Raw genomic sequence first — 18,550 nt, forward strand, 5'->3', positions numbered from 1 at the left:
TACGTGAAAATTCTAGATTTTGTAAAGTGTTGGCAAGTGGTAAAAATAGAGTATGGTCAAAACAACTCAGAATTTTGCCCTCAGGCATCTGGTTTGTAATGTCTGGGCTACAGTCTCATTATCCCTCTTGTGGAGGGAGGGAAGTTATTAGGACCACCAGTGGGAAGGAAGGAGGCTGCTCACTGACAGGAAGAGGGAAGTGAAGTGGTGCAACCTGGAGTCAAGGTGGATGGCTTAGGTTTAGGCCTTTGGGGGATTTCCTTGGGGCGGGGGGTGGGACGGTGCGCTGTGTGCTTGCAATGTCTTGAATGGGCACCTGAGTTGTCCCGGAGAGCTGCCAGCCCCACCTGAAAGCCTGGACTTCTTGGCTCAGATCTTCATGTGAGGCTCAGCCAGGAAGAAGGGGTGCCACCCACCTTTGTGAGGCCACATGAGTTATGCCAGCAACCTCAGATCCATAGGACCTTCCTCCAGTTGGACTTCTGTGGACTGCACAGGCCCAGGAGTTCCTACATGAGCCCAAGGGGTGTGGAGAGTGGAATCCCCAAAACGTGGCTCAGACTGGATTATCTGCCAGGTCGGGGACTGAGGGCCAAGCCATGTTTAATTGATTTAGAAAATGAAGAGATGGAGGCCGGGCATGGTGCCTCACACTGTAGTCACAGCACTTTGGGAGGCTGAGGCGGGTGGATCACGAGGTCAGGAGTTCAAGATCAGCCTGGCCAACATGGTGAAACCCCGTCTCTACTAAAATACAAAAATTAGCCAGGTGTGGTGGTGCGCGCCTGTAGTCCTAGCTACTCGAGAGGCTGAGGCAGGAGAATTGCTTGAACCCATGAGCCAGAGGTTGCAGTCAGCTGAGATTGAACCACTGCACTCCAGCCTGGGTGACAGTCGCAAGACTCCATCTCAAAAAAAAAAAAAAAGAAAGAGATGTGAAAATATCCCAGGTATCTTCGTATGTCAGTATACGTGTGTGTGTTTAGTATCTCCTGATTGGGACCCAGTTTGAAAGCCTGAGAGTTCTGGAGATGTGGATGCCTGAGAATCATGGTTTTACTAGGCAAAGATTTTCTCCTCTTCTCAAAATAGCTGTAGTTACTAGACAAGCTAGGTATTTAGGTTCCATATCACCTTCTCCAATTGGGGCAGGTTTTAGGAACTTGTCCAGGTGCCTGGTTTCCTTGTACAAACACGTCGCTGACTTACCCACTGATATCGGAGCTGCTAAGTTTTCATAACTCTGTCATTGACTTTAGTACATCCTTTTCCCTTGACTGAGTCTCTCCTTATGAACTTCGGATGTTTAAAATGGAATTTAGTGATGTTTTCACACCACATTTTTCATTATTTATCACCTTGGAAACAGAAGTTGTTTTGTTATAAGCTTTTTATTCTTCTTAACCTCCTCTGAATACTTGAAACCTTTCACGACGGAAATGAGTTTACTGTGACCTGACTCGGTATTATACAGTAAACGCATGATTCTCATAACACGCTGTTTATATGGAGAATAAACGTGGTCCGGAACACAGTGTTCAGTGTCTGAAATGAAATGCAAGTCTCCCGTTTCCAAAGGCTGACAGGATGGTTGCTGAATGATATTCCGGCTGCTCAGATGAAGGGCCCTGGAAAGGCTTGTTGGAAGTGAACCCGAGGGCGTTGCCTCTTCGTGGCTGGGTTTGCTCTCTGCAGACCAAGGAAGGCCCCACTTTCCTTGAATTCTGAGCTTCAAAGCGCACATCTGTGTCCTTCTGCTTAACAACCTGCTTTAGTAACCAAGTCTGCCAAGATGGTACTGTCACATTAAACTGTGTACTCCTGCACTCTACTCTCCTCTCCTCTCCTCTCCTCTCCTCTCCTCTCCTCTCCTCTCCTCTCCTCTCCCCTCCCCTCCCCTCCCCTCCCCTCCCCTCCCCTCCCCTCCCCTCCCCTCCCCTCCCTTTCCTTTCCTTTCCTTTCTCCCCGCCCCCCTTCCTTCCTTTTTTTTCTCAATATCTCACTCTGTCGCCCAGGTTGGAGTGTAATGGCGTGATCTCAGCTCACTGCAACCTCCACTTCCCGGCTACAAATGATTCTCGTGTCTCAGCCTCCTGAGTAACTGGGATTACAGGCAGGTGCTACTATAGCCCAGCTAATTTTGGTGTTTTAGTAGAGATGGGGTTTCACCATGTTGGCCAGGCTGGTCTTGAACTCCTGGCCTCAAGTGATCTGCCTGCCTTGGCCTCCCAAAGTGCTGGGATTACAGGCGTGAGCTACCACCGTGCCCAGCCTGCACTTCCTTCTTGATCACACCACCACAGTCTTGACTTGCAGGTCAGTCTATACCTTATGTGACATAAAATATTGTCAGCAAGTCTAATGGAATATTCCACCAGAGTGGGAAACCCATCTCCAAGATGCAATGGTGAGCTATTAATTAAAGCTGGCTCGTGCCCTCAGAGCAACTTTCTTTGATGCTGCTTGTGACAGGTCAACGTTTGCATCATATGCCCAGTAGAGCCTGCTCTGCCCGGCATTATCACTTGTCCTTTAGGGACGGTGTGGCCTTTTTCTTCAGGTCTGTGTTAGATGTCATCCAAGTGAATTGCTTCTTTCTCTTTCCTGTTTATTCATTATAGGGTGTCAACTCTTAGCCATCTGAGCACTGGGCTGGCTGCCAAAAACAGAGGTGATGATGTAACGTGCCAACTCTCACATGGCTCAGGGGAGGAGGACCCCAGAACTCCAGGATGGGACAGGGCAGCCACTTCTCACCAAGGTGACACTGGGGCTTCTGAGCGAGCCTCTGAGTGGGGAATGGGGGGAAGGGCAACATGATGGAGGGGTCAGTGACACACCTCCATCCCCATGAAGAAAGGATTTCTGCTTTGAAATTCCTCTACTAGAAACTAATTCCTTCTGCTCAGTTTTCTTCCTCAGGAAGGGGTGTGTGTGTGTGTGTGTGTGTGTGTGTGTATTTTGACCTTTCTTTATTTTTTTGAGATGGAGCTCTTGTTGCCTAGGCTGGAGTGCAATGGCACGATCTTGGCTCACTGCAACCTCTGCTTCCCGGGTTCAAGCGATTCTCCTTCCTCGGCCTTCCGAGTAGCTGGGATTACAGGCATGCGGCTACCACATCCGACTAGTTTTGTATTTTTAGTACAGACGGGGTTTCTCTATGTTGATCAGGCTGGTCTTGAACTCCCGACCTCAGGTGATGCACCTGCCTTGGCCTCCCAAAGTGTTGGGATTACAGGTGTGAGCCACCGCACCCGGCCGACAGTTCTTTCTTCAAAAGTGTTACATATTCACTGTAGAAAAATTTAAAAATTCACAGAGGCAATAAGTCATTAAGATCAATCAAGAACTATATGCATATAATCACTATTTAAACCCGAGGGATGTGTGTATCTGTGTGCATATGTTTGTGCATGTGCACACGTATGTGTAGAGACAGAATTTCATTTCTTTTTTTTTTTTTTTTTTTTGAGATGAAGTCTTGCTGTCGCCCAGGTTGGAGTGCAGTGGCACAATCTCGGTTCACTGCAACCTCCCTCTGCCTTCTGGGTTCAACCGATTCTCCTGCCTCAGCCTCCGGAGCAGCTGGGACAAGAGGCGCCCACCACCATGCCCTGCTAATTTTCATATTTTTTGTAGAGATGAGGTTTCACCATATTGGCCAGGCTGGTCTCGAACTCCTGACCTCAGGTGATCTACCTGTTTTGGCCTCCCAAAGTGCTGGGATTACAGGCATGAACCACAGCACCAGTATAAAAACTGGTATCATGTAATATACACACTTTCTCTACTTTAAAAAAATTTGTCATGTGGTGAAGACTTTTTCTTTCCAATAAATATCAATCTATATCATTATTACATGGGTCTGTCAAAATTGGTTTAAATAAAAAAAATTTAGTTTCCAGATTTATGCTTGGGTGAACGTGTTTGAAGTTAATTTGTTTTTTCCTCTTTTTGAGACATGGTCTCGCTCCGTCATCCAGGCTGGAGTGCATTGGTGCTATCATGGCTCACTGCAGCCGTGACCTCCTTGGCTCAAGTGATCCTCCCATCTCAGCCTCCTGAGTAGCTGGAACTGCAGGCATGTGCCACCACTCCTGGCTAATTTTTCTTTTTCTTTTTTTCGTATTTTTGATAGAGACAGGGTTTCACCATGTTGCCAGGCTGGTCTTGAATTCTTGGGCTCAAGTGATCCTCCTGCCTTAGCTTCCCAAAGTGCTGGGATTACAGGCATGAGACAACACTCCTGGCCCGGGGAAAAACTTTTTACTTCATGAAGATGAAATATTTGACCCAAATTTCTGTCTTCAGTGAGGATTTCTTTGGAGAATCTTTGGCCATATTTTAGCTTTAATTCAGACGGTGCTGGAATCATGATTCAGTGCGTGCATTTGAGTTCTCCCTGCAGTGCTGGCTTTCTGAGGAAAGGGTATGACCGCAAACATTTTTGCAGGATATCAGAGCTGCCTTCCTACCGACCCTTTGGGGCTAGCAAGAAGTGAAGTCATTTGATGACTATTCAGGGCACTAAACAGCCTGTCTGCTCCATATTGCTAAAAGAATCCAACACTCTTTTTTTCTCACCTAGGAGTTGCATACAATTTCAGCAAACGCAAGGGATCCAGACCAGCTCTAATAATCACCACTTCTATATACCTAGTGGTTAGAATAAGCTCTTTTCCAAGTGCTTTATGCCTATTAATTTATTTACTCCTCATGAAAGCCCTGAGAGGAAGGTGCTGTCACTAAAGCCCACACCACTGTGGGGACACAGGCATCCAGAGGCCAGGCAACTGTGAAACTGCCTTTGCAAAATTAAGACTGAGACAGTGAAAGAGACCTAACTTAACTGACTCCATCTTGCTTCTCACCTCCAAGCTATCCTTGTTCATTCCTGGGCATAGACTGAACTAACTTTGGGAAATACTTAGTTTATAGTTTATATCTTAAAACAAAGACGATAACAGCCCTTTCCCAAAGCAGACCTCCTTCTTGCCTGGGGACTAGATTGCCTTTGTAGGACTAACATTAGCCACAAGATTAGAAATTATAGTTTAGGAATCATGCAGCTGGAGGCTACAAGATTCTGACGCTCCCTAAACTGCTCCTAGAAATCAGTGCTTGAGATATTTTGCAGACCCTGCACTTGATGGATCAGCTGGCACCACCCCATCAATAAACTGGCTCATCTGTTCCTGTGGCTCCCACCCAGGAACTGACTCAGCGCAAGACAGCTTCGACTCCCCGTGATTTCATCCCTGACCAATCAGCACCCCGGCTCACTGGCTTTCTCCTACCCATGGAATTGTCCTTAGAAACTCTGCTCCCAGAATGCTCGGGGAGACTGATTTGAGTAATAATAAAACTCCAGTCTCCTCCGTAGTTGGCTCTGCATGAATTACTCTTTGTCTGTTGCAATTCCCCTGTCTTGATGAATTGGCTCAATCTAGGCAGCAGGCAAGGTGAACCCCTTGGGCGGTTACAACTGGCCCATAAGTGTGAGGCTCATGAGCAGCGAAGCAGGCTAGCCCCTCAGGCAGCTGGCTGTGACCACTAACGCTTTCCCCTTTCCCGCAGAACTGGTGTGCAGCCATTAGTTCACACAAGTCACATGAAAGCCCTGTGTTTCCAAACGTGCAGCCGCTCTGCGCCACAACAAATGTCGTGTTGGTCGGAAAACAATAGCTCTCCCCTCAGACACACAGCGAACCTTCTCATTCTCACTATGTCCATTTCTTCCATAACTACAAGAGGTATCTGCTATGTGCCAGGTGCTGTTCTAGAAACCCATCGATATTCTTTTTTTTTTTTTTTCAGAAGCCAGTTGGAGTTTATGGTTTCATTTGCCCGAAAATATGCCTTTGGGGACCTCAAATTCTTTCCAAGAATCACTACCACACATATTAATTTGAACAGTCTCCACCCTTCCACCATCCCTGTTTCTCCTGAGAACTTCAAAATAAAAATGGCCTGTGTGCCCCCACTCCAGGTCCTCGAGTAGGGCTGTTTCTTCGTCCCTGGGGGCTTCAGTTCTGATGCGAGTGATGGTGCTGTTCCAGTGCTGGGCCACTGCACAACGTGAGTTTTGTTTCCGGGAATTTTTTTTTTTTTTTTTTGAGAGGGAGTCTCGCTCTGTCGCCCAGGCTGGAGTGCAGTGGTGCAATCTCGGCTCACTGCAATCTCCGCCTCCCAGGTTCAAGCAATTCTCCTGCCTCAGCCTCCCACATAGCTGGGACTACAGGTGCAGGGTGCCATGCCCAGCTAATTTTTTGTATTTTAGTAAAGACAGGGTTTCACCATGTTGCCCAGGCTGGTCGCGAACTCCTGACCTCAGGTGATCTGCCCGCCTTGGCCTCCCAAAGTGCTACAGGCATGAGCCACCGTGCCCAACCTCCGGGCAGTTTTATAGAAGGCTTTAGACTGTGTTCCCAGCACCTCAGATTTGGACACCAAGGCACCTAGCTTCTCACCTTGCTCTAACAAAGACTTCATGGTGTTGTGCACAATGATTTGGGTCTCTTCTGGTTCGGCCTGCACGTTAGTCATGGTGTCAGCATCTCGTGGGTTCTGGTATCTACTGAGGTGACCATCCAGGGCTGCAGAATGGATTGTAGCAGGGGACCCTACTGGCCAGTCTATCCTGTTGACTTGCTTGGAGAATTCATCTAGTACTTTCTCCAGCAAGGTAAAGGCCACCCGGGATGGGCATTCATTGTCAGCAATGACCACACCTGCAAGACTGTCATTCCGGACATAGAGGTGCCACAGATAGTCTTGTTCTTCGACAGAAGCTCTAGTGCCTTTGAATGAGCGCTCCACAATCAGTTGATTCATGAAGGTCATGAATTCCTGAACGCTGGATCTCTGGAAAAAGCTGAAGGAAGCCACATCGTCGTACCTGGCTTTGAGCAGCACTACCTTGGCCTCGCCTTTGTAGAGGACACTGAGGCTGTACAGCTTCATGGCTCTGCGCCCTCAGGCCACCTGCCTGCCCAGCTGCAGGACCTGCTGTCAGGGAGCAGCGCCATCCCTCGCGACCACAGCTGCCTACAGGCCTCTCAGCCCCTGGCAGCTGACGGGGTCAGCGCCGGCTTCCTCCTCCTGGCTGGGGATCCACCCACATTGGTATTCATAACAGATGTATGCACAAGGCATGGAAGCTACTCAAAACACACAAAGATACCTGCCTCCTGGAGGGGATGTTGCTCAGACCAGCAGGTAATAAGCCCTTGTATAAGAAACTAAGAGCTTTAGAGGGGCACCCCTGCCTGCACAGGCCCAGAGATAATTGTAACGGAGAAGCTGCACTTCAGTCCCTTAGCCAAAACCTCTCTCGGGGGGCCTTTCATTTGATTCCAGCTGTCCTGTCTTCCTGGCTCCCAATAGGCTATGCTGTCTTCCCTAGTTACTCCATTTCCTGATCCCGGGACCAGACACTGTGCATCCATCCATCCAGTGAATTGTTTCAGTCACTCGTTCAATCACCTCTTACTGAGTTCCTCCTTGGTGACAGGCACTCTGCTGGCTGGTAGAGACATACAGATAAACAAGGCAGCCCGTTCCCGTGAGCCAGCTCCGGGACATTCGGGTGGAAAGCACCATGTGTTCGTGAAGAGTCAATTAAGTTTGATGACATATTCTGTATTGGGAATGAAAGATAGAAATTGGGCCAGGTTTGGTGGCTTACGCCTGTAATCCCAGCACTTTGGGAGGCCGAGGCAGGAGGATTGCTTGCTTGGGCCCATGAATTTGAGACTAGTTTTGGCAACATAGTGAGACTCGGTCTCTACAAAAAAACAAAAACAAAAACAAAAAATCTAGCTGGGCATGGTGGCATGCACCTGAGGTGGGAGGATTGCTTGAGCCGAAGAGGTCGAGGCTGCAGTGAGTTGTGATCATGCCACTGCACTCCAGCCTGGGTGACAGAGCAAGACTCTGTTTTTAAAAAAAATTGAACAAATATTTAAAAAGAATGTCTGCAAAATTGTTTCTGGTTTCTCTGGGTTTCTTGCCATCAGGTAGCAGAATGTTAGAGTAGGAAGAGGATTTGCGAGATCGTCCAGCCAACCTCCTGACTGCCTTACAGAAACTTGAAAATGGTCTCGGATTGAGAACTCGCTCCTTAGATGTTTCAGAGACATAACCTACTATGCACAAGCAGACATGTCCAAATTGATGTTTAACATTGGTAGGCTATACTATTATCTCTAACCAGTTGTTCTATACCCTGCCCCAATCACTTTTCTTTGAGACAGAGTCTCGCTCTGTCACCAAGGCTGGAGTGCAGTGGCGCGATCTCAGCTCACTGCAACCTCTGCCTCCTGGGTTCAAGCGATTCTCCTGCCTCAGCTTCCTGAGTAGCTGGGATTACAGGCGCCCGCCAACACGCCCACCTAATTTTTGTATTTTTAGTAGAGATGGAGTTTCACCATGCTGGCCAGGCTGGTCTCGAACTCCTGACCTCAGGTGATGCACCTGCCTCGGCCTTCCAAAGTGCTGGGATTACAGATGTGAGCCACCGTGCCAGGCCCCCAATCACTTTTAATGTAGGCAAATTAGTAGGAGCTCTGAAATATACAGTCAGGTGTTGCTTCACCATGGGGTTATGTTCTGAGAAGTGCACTGTTAGGTAATTGTGTTGTTTTGGAAACATCATAGAGTGCATTTACGCAAACCTGGATGGTATCGCCTACCACATACCTAGGCTAAGTGGTAGAGCCCATTGCTCCCAGGCTACAGACCTGTACAGCAAGTACCGAATACTGCAGGCAATTGCAGCACAATAGGAAGTATTTATGTCTCCAAACATATCTAAACAGAAAAGGTAAAGTACAAATATGGTAATATAATCTTAAGGGACCACATCAAGAAATAACTGGCAAAGTTCACGTAAAAATGCCCTTGGGAATTATGCATGACTTGACCTGCAATAACTACTGGGTCCGACATAATGAGCGGAAGGTCGGGCACCCTACTACAGCTCATAATTCACGTGGGTAATTTGATGTAGTTGTTAATGGTCTGCCATAAAAAAGAGTCATCATCCTAACAGCTCCAAAGCTATTTCTGTAACTGATCTTTATCTTAGCAGTCACAGCCGAACACGCCCACATGGATCCTCAGTGAAAGGCAAAGTTAGAAGCTGGCAAGCTCTCCATTAGCTGCAATCATGCTGATCTAAGATGAATCCTTTTACTGGAAATCTGGCGGGCAAAGCCACAGAAGCTCTCTTTTCCCTGGGAAATAATATAGCTTCTAGGTAATGTGTGCTTTACAGCCCATACCTCCTGGCCATGCTTTGCCCTAGGGATGGGGAGATACATTGGGGAGAGTGAGGGGGAAGGGAAGGGGGAGAGGGAGGAGGAAGAAAGAGGAAGGGAAAGTGGGTGGGGGAGGAGGAGTGGGCATGAGGGGCAAGAGAGAAGGAAGGGGAAGGGGAAGGGGAGAGGGAGAAGAGGGAGGGGAAGTGGAGAAGGAAGGGGAAGAGAGGGAGAAGGAGGAGGAAGGAAAGGAAAAGGACAAGAGGGAAGGATGAGAGGGAGAGAGAGAGGCTTCAAACAACCTTCAATGCACACAGAATGGCCCTCTGCTTCTATTTCTTTCTTTGAACCGATAATTTAATTGAAAAATAATTTTAAGGCCCAGTGTATTGGCTCATGCCTGTAATCCCAGCACTTTGGGAGGCCGAGGCAGGTGGATCACTTGAGGTCAGGAGTTTGAGACCAGCCTGGCCAACATGGTGAAACCCTGTCTCTACTAAAAATACAAAATTGTACTGGGGAGGCTGAAGCAGGAGCTACTGGGGAGGCTGAGGCAGGAGAATCACTTGAACATGGGAGGCAGAGGTTGCAGTGAGCTGAGATTGTGCCACTGCACTCTAGCCTAGGCAACAGAGTGAGACTCTTGTCGAAAGAAAGAAAGGAAGGAAGGAAGGGGAAGGGGAAGGAAGGGAAGGAAAGGAGGGTGGGAGGGAGGGAGGAAGGAAGGAAGGGGAAGGGGAAGGGAAGGGAAGGAAGGAAGGAAGGAAGGAAGGAAGGAATTTTAAGGCTAAGTACAGACAGTCATGTACCAGTTTCAGTCAACTATGAACCAAATATACAGCAATGGTCCCGTAAGATTATAATGGAGCTGGAAAATTCCTATCACCTAGTCACATCTTGATGATCCTGACCCCGTGTAGGCTAATGTATGTGTATGTGTCTTAGTTTGTAACAACAAATTTTTAAAGTAAAAAAAAAATAAAAAATTTTTAAAATAGAAAAAAGTTTATAGAATAAGGATACAAAGAAAGAAAATAATTTTGTAAAGCTGTACAATGCGTTTGTGTTTTAAGCTGTTTTACGAAAGAGTCAAAAAGTTAAAACAAATTAAAAAGTTTATAAAGTAAGTTACAGTAAGCTAAGGTTAATTTATTATAATAATATTATAATATTATAATTAATTTATTATAATAATATTCTTTTAAAATATGGAACACTGCATGAATTTACATGTTGATATGGTTTGGCTGTGTCCCCACCCAAGTCTCATCTTGAACTGTAATCCCCATAATCCCCACATGTCATGGGAGGGACCCAGTGGGAAGTGATTGGATCACAGGGGCAATTTCTCCCATGCTGTTATTGTGATCGTGAGTGAGTTCTCATGAGATCTGATTTTTTTGTGTGAGACAGAGTCTTGCTCTGTAGCCCAGGCTGGAGTGCAATGGCATGATCTCGGCTTACTGCAACCTCTGCCTCCTGGGTTCAAGTGATTCTCCTGCCTCAGGCCCCCAAGTAGCTGGGATTACAGGCGCCTGCCACCTCGCCCGGCTAATTTTTGTATTTTTAGTAGAGACGGGATTTCCCCATGTTGGCCAGACTGGTCTTGAACTCCTGACCTCAGGTGATCTGCCCGCCTCAGCCTCCCAAAGTGCTAGGATTACAGGTGTGAGCCACTGCGCCCAGCCAAGATCTGATGGTTTTAAAAGTGTCTAGCATTTCCCCTGCTTGCCCTCACTTCTCCTTCCTGCTGCCTTGTGAAGAAGGTGCCCTGCTTTTCCTTTGCCTTCTGCCATGACTGTGTTTCCTAAGGTCTCCCCAGCCATGCTGAACTGTGAGTCAGTTAAAACTCTTTTCTTTATAAATTACCCACTCTTGGGTATTTCTTTATAGCAATGTGAGAACAGACTAATTCACATGTCATCCTTGCACAGGGGCCATGCTGATCTTCTCTGTATCATTCCTTAATTTATTACTGAAGAAAGAAAAATATTTGTTATACATTTAGCATAGCTTACGTGTACAATGTTTATCAAGTCTACAGCAGTGTACAGTAATGCCCTAGGCCTTCACATTCACTCACCACTCGCTCACTCACTGACTCACCCAGAGCAACTTCCAGTCCGGTAAGCCTCGTCCATGGTAAGTGCGCCGTTCAGGTGTACCATTTTTATCTTTATGTAATTGTAATTTTAAATAAAAGAATTTTTTTTTTATAGAGATGAGGTCTTGCTTTGTTGCCTAGGCTGGTGTTGAACTCCTGGCTTCAAGTGAGCCTCCCACCTTGGCTTCCCAAATTGCTAGGATTACAGGCATGAGCCACTGTACCCAGCCCATTTTTATCTTTTTTTTTTCATTTTAAATTTAGTTTATTGGTTAAATCATGACATAGAAGTTCACTGTTCAAAAAATCATTAAAGATTATTGTGGCTGGGCGTGGTGGCTCATGCCTGTAATCCCAGCACTTTGGGAGGCTGAAGCAGGCGGATCATGAGGTCAGGAGTTCAAGACCAGCCTGGCCAATATGGTGAAACCCCGTCTCTACTAAAAAAAATACAAAAATTAGCCAGGCATGGTGGCACGTGCCTGTAGTCTCAGCTACTCGGGAGGCTGAGGCAGGAGAATCACTTGAACCCAGGAGGCGGAGGTTACAGTGAGCCGAGATCGCGCCACTGCACTCCAGCCTGGGCGACAGAGTGAGACTTCGTCTCGAAAAACAAAGAACAACAACAAAAACCCAAAAAAGATAATTGCAAATAGCTAAAGACCTAGATCCCAAGACACAATTGCATTTGTTATGCATCTTAAAGTTTGATACTTTTATTGTACCATACAGGTTAGTACTGTTATTGTCAGTATGTACTTTCATAAAAACATATAGTATGAATCATTTTCTTTTAAAAATGTTTCGAGGCAGGGCACGGTGGCTCATGCCTGTAATCCCAGCACTTTGGGAGCCTGAGGTGGGCGGATCATGAGGCCAAGAGATCGAGACCATCCTGGCCAACATGGTGAAATCCCGTCTCTACTAAAAACACAAAATTAGCCAGGCGTGGTGGTGGGCACCTTTAGTCCCAGCTACTCAGGAGGCTGAGGCAGGAGAATTGCTTGAACCCAGGAGGTGGAGGTTGCAGTGAGCTGAGATCACGCCACTGCACTTCAGCCTGGTGACAGAGCAAGACTCTGTCTCAAAAAAAAAAAAAAAGTTTCTAAACCTTTTAAAATGTGTGTAACATAGAATACATACAAAAAATACATTTAAATGCACACAATAACGGATTATTATGAAGTGAACCCAAGGACAATGGCCTAATGACTTTAGAAATAAACACCATCAGTATTCCCAAAGTCCCATACCTACGTGTTCATCGCCTAACCTTTTGAGAATTTCTTCTTCTTTTTTTTTGTTTTCAACTTTTATTTTAGGTTCAGAGGTATATGTGCTGGTTTGTTATGTAGGTAAACTGCATGTCACTGGGGTGTGCTGTACAGATTATTTCATTACCCAGGTAATAAGCATAATGCCTGCTAGGTCGTTTTTCCAGCCTCGCCCTCTTCCCACTCTCCACCCTCAGATAGGCCCCTGTGTGTATTGTTCTCTTCTTTGTGTTCACATGTACTCAGTGTTTTGCTCACACTTATAAGTGAGAACATGCTGGATTTGGTTTTCTTTTCCTTTGTTAGTTTGCTTAGGATAATGGCCTCTAGCTCCATCCATGTTGCTGCAAAGGACATTATTTTGTTCTTTTTCATGGCTGTGTAGTGTTCCATGGTATATATGTACTACATTTTTTTTTTTTTTTTTTTTTTACCATTTTTATCTTTTATGCCACTTTTTTTTTTTTTTTGAGATAGAATCTCTCTCTGTCACCCAGGCTGGGGTGCAGTGGCATGATCTCAGCTCACTGCAACCTCCATCTCCTGGGTTCAAGTGATTCTCCTGCCTCGGCCTCCCGAGTAGTATACCATATTTTTACTGTATCTCTTATATGGTTAGATACACAAATACATTGTGTTACAGTTGCCTACAGTATTCAGTCCAGTAATGTGCAGTACAGGTTAGCAGCTCAGGAGCAAAGGGCTCTACCATATACCCTTGGTGCACAGTAGGTGATACCATCTAGGTTTGTGTTAAGTACACTCTATGATATTCACATGATGATAAAATCACCTAATGAGGCATTTTTCAGAACATATTTCTATCATTAAGAGATTTGTGGCCAGGTGTGGCAGCTCATGCCTGTAATCCCAGCATTTTGGGAGGCTGAAGCAGGCAGATCATTGAGGTCAGGAGCTCGAGACCAGCCTGGCCAACATGGCAAAACCCTGTCTCTACCAAAAATACAAAAATTAGCCAGGTATGGGGGTGTGTGCCTGTAATCCCAGCTACTAGGGAGGCTGAGGCAGGACAATCGCTTGAACACAGGCAGCGGAGGTTGCAGTGAGCTGAGACTGCGCCACTGCACTCCAGCCTGGGCAGCAGAGGAAGAGTCTGTCTCAAAAAACAAAAACAAAAACAAAAACAATTTGTAACTGCGTATATTATGTATGTATGTATGTATGTATCTATTTATCTATCTATCCATCTATCTGATGACTTTCTTTTCCCTCCAGGATGTATGGTGTTTTAGAAGAAATAATAGCTCAATGGAACAAAGGATCAGAGACATTCACACCTGAGGTGTGGGAATCAATGACAAAGACAAAGATCTCTTCCCAGAGAATATTCTCCTTCATGCAGGAGCCTAGGAATATTATGCGACACTTGATACCAGCCCTGAGTGTTGACAGGTCCTGCACCCCCCATCTGAGGTATGGTCATTTCCCCCACTTCTAAGAGTAAATGAATTATCATTCCCATCTTGACTGACTCATTTAACACGAATAAGAAGCTCATATCTCAAGTAAGGGCTGGACCATGAGACCATGCGTCTTAGTCTGTTTGGCTGCCATAACAAAATACCTTAGACTGGGTCATTTATAAACAACAGAAATTGGTTGCTCACAGTTCTGAGGCTGGAAGTCCAAGATCAAGGTGCCAGCGGACTTGGTGTTTGGGGAGGGTGCTCTGCTCCATGGACGGTGTGCTGTTGCTTTGTCATCATGTTGCCCAAGTGTCCTTTATAGGGACTCTAATCTCATTCACAAGAGTGGAGCCCTCATGACTTAATCACTCCCCAGAGGCCTCATCTCTTAATATTACTACATTGGGTATTAGGTTCCACCTATGAATTGTGGGAGACACCAACTTTCAGACCATAACAGCATGGTCCGTCAGCTGGTGAATAAACAAACTGAGGTATAGCCACATAATGAAATAGTACTCAGCAATAGAAGGAATGGACGAATCTCAAAATAATTACAGTGAGTGAAAGAAGCCAGACAAGAAAAGAGTATGTATGGTTCAACATCTATAAAACTGGAGGCAATGCAAACACACCTACAATGACAAATCAGTGGCTGCCTATGGTTGGCAGGGTGGGTGTGGATTACAAACAGGCACGAGAAAACTTTCATTTTTTTTCTTTTTTTTGAGAGGGAATCTCGCTCTGTCACCCGAGCTAGAGTGCAGTGGTGTGATCTCGGCTCACTGCAACCTCCACCTCCCGGGTTCAAATGATTCTCCTGCCTCAGCCTCCCGAGTAGCTGGGATTACAGGTGTGCACCACCATACCTGGCTAATTTTTTTTTGTGTATTTTTAGTAAAGATGGGGTTTCCCCATGTTGGCCAGGGTGGTCTCAAACTCCTGATCTTAAGTGATCCACCCGCCTCGGCCTCCCAAAGTGCTGGGATTACAGGCGTAAGCCACGGTGCCTGACCAGAAAACTCTTGAGGGTGATGGATGTGTTTATTATCTTGATTGTGGTGTTGGAGACATGGGAGCATATGTCCAAATTCATCGAATTGTATACCTTAAATATGTGGTGTTTGTTTTATTTATTTATTTATTTATTTTTGAGACAGGGTCTCGCTCTGTTCCAGCTGGAGTGCAGTGGCTTAAACATGGCTCAGTGAAGCCTTGACCTCCTGGGCTCAAGCAATCCTCCTGTCTTAGTCTCCCAAGTAGCTGGGACCATAAGTGCACACAACCGTGCTTGGCTAATTAAAGAAATTTTTTTTGTAGAAATGGGGTTCCACTTTGTTGTCCAGGCCGGTCTTGAACTCCTGGGCTCAAGTGATCCACCTGCCTTGGCCTCCCCAACGGTTGGGATTATAGGCATGAGTCACAGCGCCTTTGCTGTTTATTGTGTACCAATTATACCTCGACAAAGATGAACAAACAAAAAGAATATCTAAGCTGGGCCCAATGGCTCATGCCTGTAATCCTAGCATTTTGGGAAGTTGGGGTTGGAGAATCATTTGAGGCCAGGAGTTCAAGACCAGCATGGGCAAGGTAATGAGACCTCATCTCTACCAATAAATAAATAAATAAATGAATAAATTAGCTGGACGTGGCAGCACATGCCTGTAGCCTCAGTTACTCAGGAGGCAGAGGCAGGAGGATGGCTTGAGCCCAGGAAGTTGGGGCTGCAGTGCCTCTGCACTTCAGCTTGGGTGACAGAGCACGACTCTGTCTCAGAAAGCAAACAAAGAAACAAACAAAAAGAATGTCGAAAGGAGGGCAATCTACAATAATTCTTAATGAGAAGATGGGAAAAGACTGAAAATCTTTGGGACCACACAGATGCTCACCAGTTCTCATTGATAAATCTTTCAAAACAGCTGCTGAACTGAAAGACGATTCTATAGACTTTTGTTATGTAAAAAGACAGTGTTCCAAATTTGCTGACATTTTCTGACATGGTAAGTTGTTCTCAGAGACACAACTCCACAACTCCTGGCAGATTTTTTTTTTTTTTTTTTTGAGACAGAGTTTGACTCTTGTCACCCAGGCTGGAGTGCAATGTCACGATCTCGGCTCACTACAACCTCTGCCTCCCGTGTTCAAGCAATTCTCCTGCCGCAGCCTCCTGAGTAGCTGGGATTACAAGTACGTGACACCATGCCCAGCAAATTTTTGTATTTTTAGTGGAGACAGGGTTTCATCATGTTGGCCGGGCTAGTCTCGAACTCTTGACCTCAGGTGATCCACCTGCCTTGGACTCCCAAAGTGCTGGGATTACAGGCGTGAGCCATTGTGTCCGGCCGCAGATATTTTTGAAAACAAAAATAAAAACAAATGCATAATCTGATTCCTCATGGTTAGAGGAGATATTCTAAAATTGAGTATGCTAGTAACTACTTTTCAAAAGAAACTTTCGAAAAGATTTTAAAAACAGATGTTTGGAACTATTTCTATTATTATGTGATTTTGTTACTGAAAATGATATATAGCACTTTTAAAAAATTCATACTTTCCCACTTCAAAAGTTGGCATCCCATACATATATATACCTACTATGTACCCATAAAAATTATTTAAAAAGTTGGAACCAGCCGGGCGCGGTGGCTCACGCTTGTAATCCCAGCACTTTGGGAGGCCGAGGCGGGCGGATCACGAGGTCGGGAGATAGAGACCACGGTGAAACCCCGTCTCTACTAAAAAAAAAAAAAAAAAAAAAAAAAAAAAACTTGGAACCAGAATCTTCTAACTTACTTAAAATGTTTCAAATTAAATTATCAGGCTTTCAAAGCATTTATTAAAATTACCAAAATGCAACCCCCTCTGATTATTTATTTTGCAAGAACAACTGATTGGAATAGAGAGGATTTAAATTTGTTAGTGAACTTCAAGAAACAACTTCTGTGTAATTGGTGAATGAGATTAATCAATATTTTAATTTAATAAACACAATATCTTTTTTCCATTTGTCTGTACTTATCTTTGTGAGATGCCTTTTTTAGCTAAGGTACTCATGAAAACCAAGTAATGAAATAACACGAACTTAAAACCAGACCTTCAAATTGCCCTATCATAAAGTATTAAAACAATATTTTAAAAAATTATGCAAAATTTAAAATCACATTGCTCTCTCTAAAATATTAATATAATACAATCCATATATGCATAATACAGATTATATTTTATATGTACACACAATATTACTATTCCTTTTTTGTTTTTTTTTTTGAGACGGAGTCTCGCTCCGTCGCACAGGCTGGAGTGCAGTGGCGCGATCTCGGTTCACGGCAACCTCTGCCCCCAGGTTTAAGCAATTATCTGCCTCAGCCTCCGGAGTAGCTGGGATTACATGCGCGTGCCACCATGCCTGGCTAATATTTTGTATTTTTAGTAGAGACAGGGTTTCACCATCTTGGCCAGGCTGGTCTTGAACTCCTGACTTCGTGATCCGCCCACCTTGGCCTCCCAAAGTGCTGGGATTACAGGTGTGAGCCACTGCACCTAGTCATAATATTACTATTCTTAATGAGATAAAATGTTTTTTGGTACCATTCATAAATAAAGTAAAGCAAGCATTATTTTAGAAAACCCAGTAATGTACTACTAAGGATACAAGATGAAAAATGTGGTAACCTCTATTCTAGTGATGTTTCTGAAGATGCTGTAATTCTCTAGATACTAGCACCCCTGGGATGCTACCCTCCCCACACAACTAGTGACCACGATTTGTGGGAACTGGCTGGGCTTACTGCTTGAACCCAGTCTTGTTCTAAAGATAGTTATGGAGTTTGTGTATACAAATTCAGTGTGCTGTCTTGGTTTTATTGGAACGGTCTCAGGTCTATAGCATGTCTAAAGCAATCAGTAATCACATTTGGATGTTGTGTTAGAATACGTGGTTATGATATGGTTTAATGTAATGACCTCCAAAAATAGCACAACACTCATGATGACTGTAAATTATTAATCAAGTCAGTGTGGACTGGGAAGCACAGGTCCCAGAAGCAGCTGACCAAGCAAGTTTTATTACAGGAGATAGCACCCTGGCTATCCTTGAGCCATAACAAAAGCCATAAAAACCCCTCTGTACAGGCTCATTCCGTGATCCCAGAGTGATTTAGGGGATTATTTTGCAACCTATAAAAGCTTAACATTGACAAAAGTGAGAAGCCAGAGTGGAAATACTGTGATGATTTAGACTGCTTCTCGACTTCGGCTGGACCTTCAGGCCACCTGGGGCACTAGTATTTAAACAAACAAACAAAAAGTCCTCAAGGTATTCTGATATGCAGCCATGGCTGAGAACCACTTTTACAACCATAATCATCATTGCATTTGCTTCACTTTCACTTCTGGACATGATAGAGAAACTGGTACCCGACTTGCCCTCTGCTAAAAACGATAAAAGTAGACAGAATATATGCATCGGCTGTTTTGGGACATTGA

The 18,550-nt window shown here is 45.1% G+C and overlaps 2 protein-coding genes and 1 non-coding gene across 9 annotated transcripts in view; 1 reads left to right on the forward strand and 2 right to left on the reverse strand.

The window, feature by feature from the left end:
* The window catches only part of LOC129476006 (putative uncharacterized protein LINC02901), a 54,220-nt gene extending 48,232 nt beyond the window's left edge, over nt 1-5,988 (forward strand). For 2 of the 7 annotated variants that reach the window (XR_010119197.1, XM_063632918.1), the window contains 2 exons: nt 2,622-2,761; nt 3,474-4,147. Coding sequence is in view for 6 of the 7 variants with exons in the window: in XM_063632918.1 (XP_063488988.1) it covers nt 2,622-2,761; nt 3,474-3,694 (361 nt within the window). In the remaining variant the exon portion in view is untranslated. The other 5 variants (XM_063632929.1, XM_063632932.1, XM_063632927.1 and 2 more) reach the window with 5 other exon arrangements.
* A 281-nt stretch (nt 5,989-6,269) lies between these two features.
* On the reverse strand, nt 6,270-6,974 carry LOC129462457 (synaptobrevin homolog YKT6-like). The gene has a single exon (XM_055242448.2). The coding sequence runs from the start codon at nt 6,961-6,963 to the stop codon at nt 6,331-6,333; it is 633 nt and encodes a 210-aa protein (XP_055098423.2). The 5' UTR covers nt 6,964-6,974; the 3' UTR covers nt 6,270-6,330.
* A 4,175-nt stretch (nt 6,975-11,149) lies between these two features.
* On the reverse strand, nt 11,150-11,255 carry LOC129477933 (U6 spliceosomal RNA). The gene has a single exon (XR_008656111.1). It is a non-coding gene; the product is annotated as a U6 spliceosomal RNA (small nuclear RNA).
* Nucleotides 11,256-18,550: the final 7,295 nt, after the last annotated feature.

The sequence above is a fragment of the Symphalangus syndactylus genome, chromosome 2 (genome assembly GCF_028878055.3).
Source record: "Symphalangus syndactylus isolate Jambi chromosome 2, NHGRI_mSymSyn1-v2.1_pri, whole genome shotgun sequence".
NCBI classification, from domain to species: domain Eukaryota; kingdom Metazoa; phylum Chordata; class Mammalia; order Primates; family Hylobatidae; genus Symphalangus; species Symphalangus syndactylus.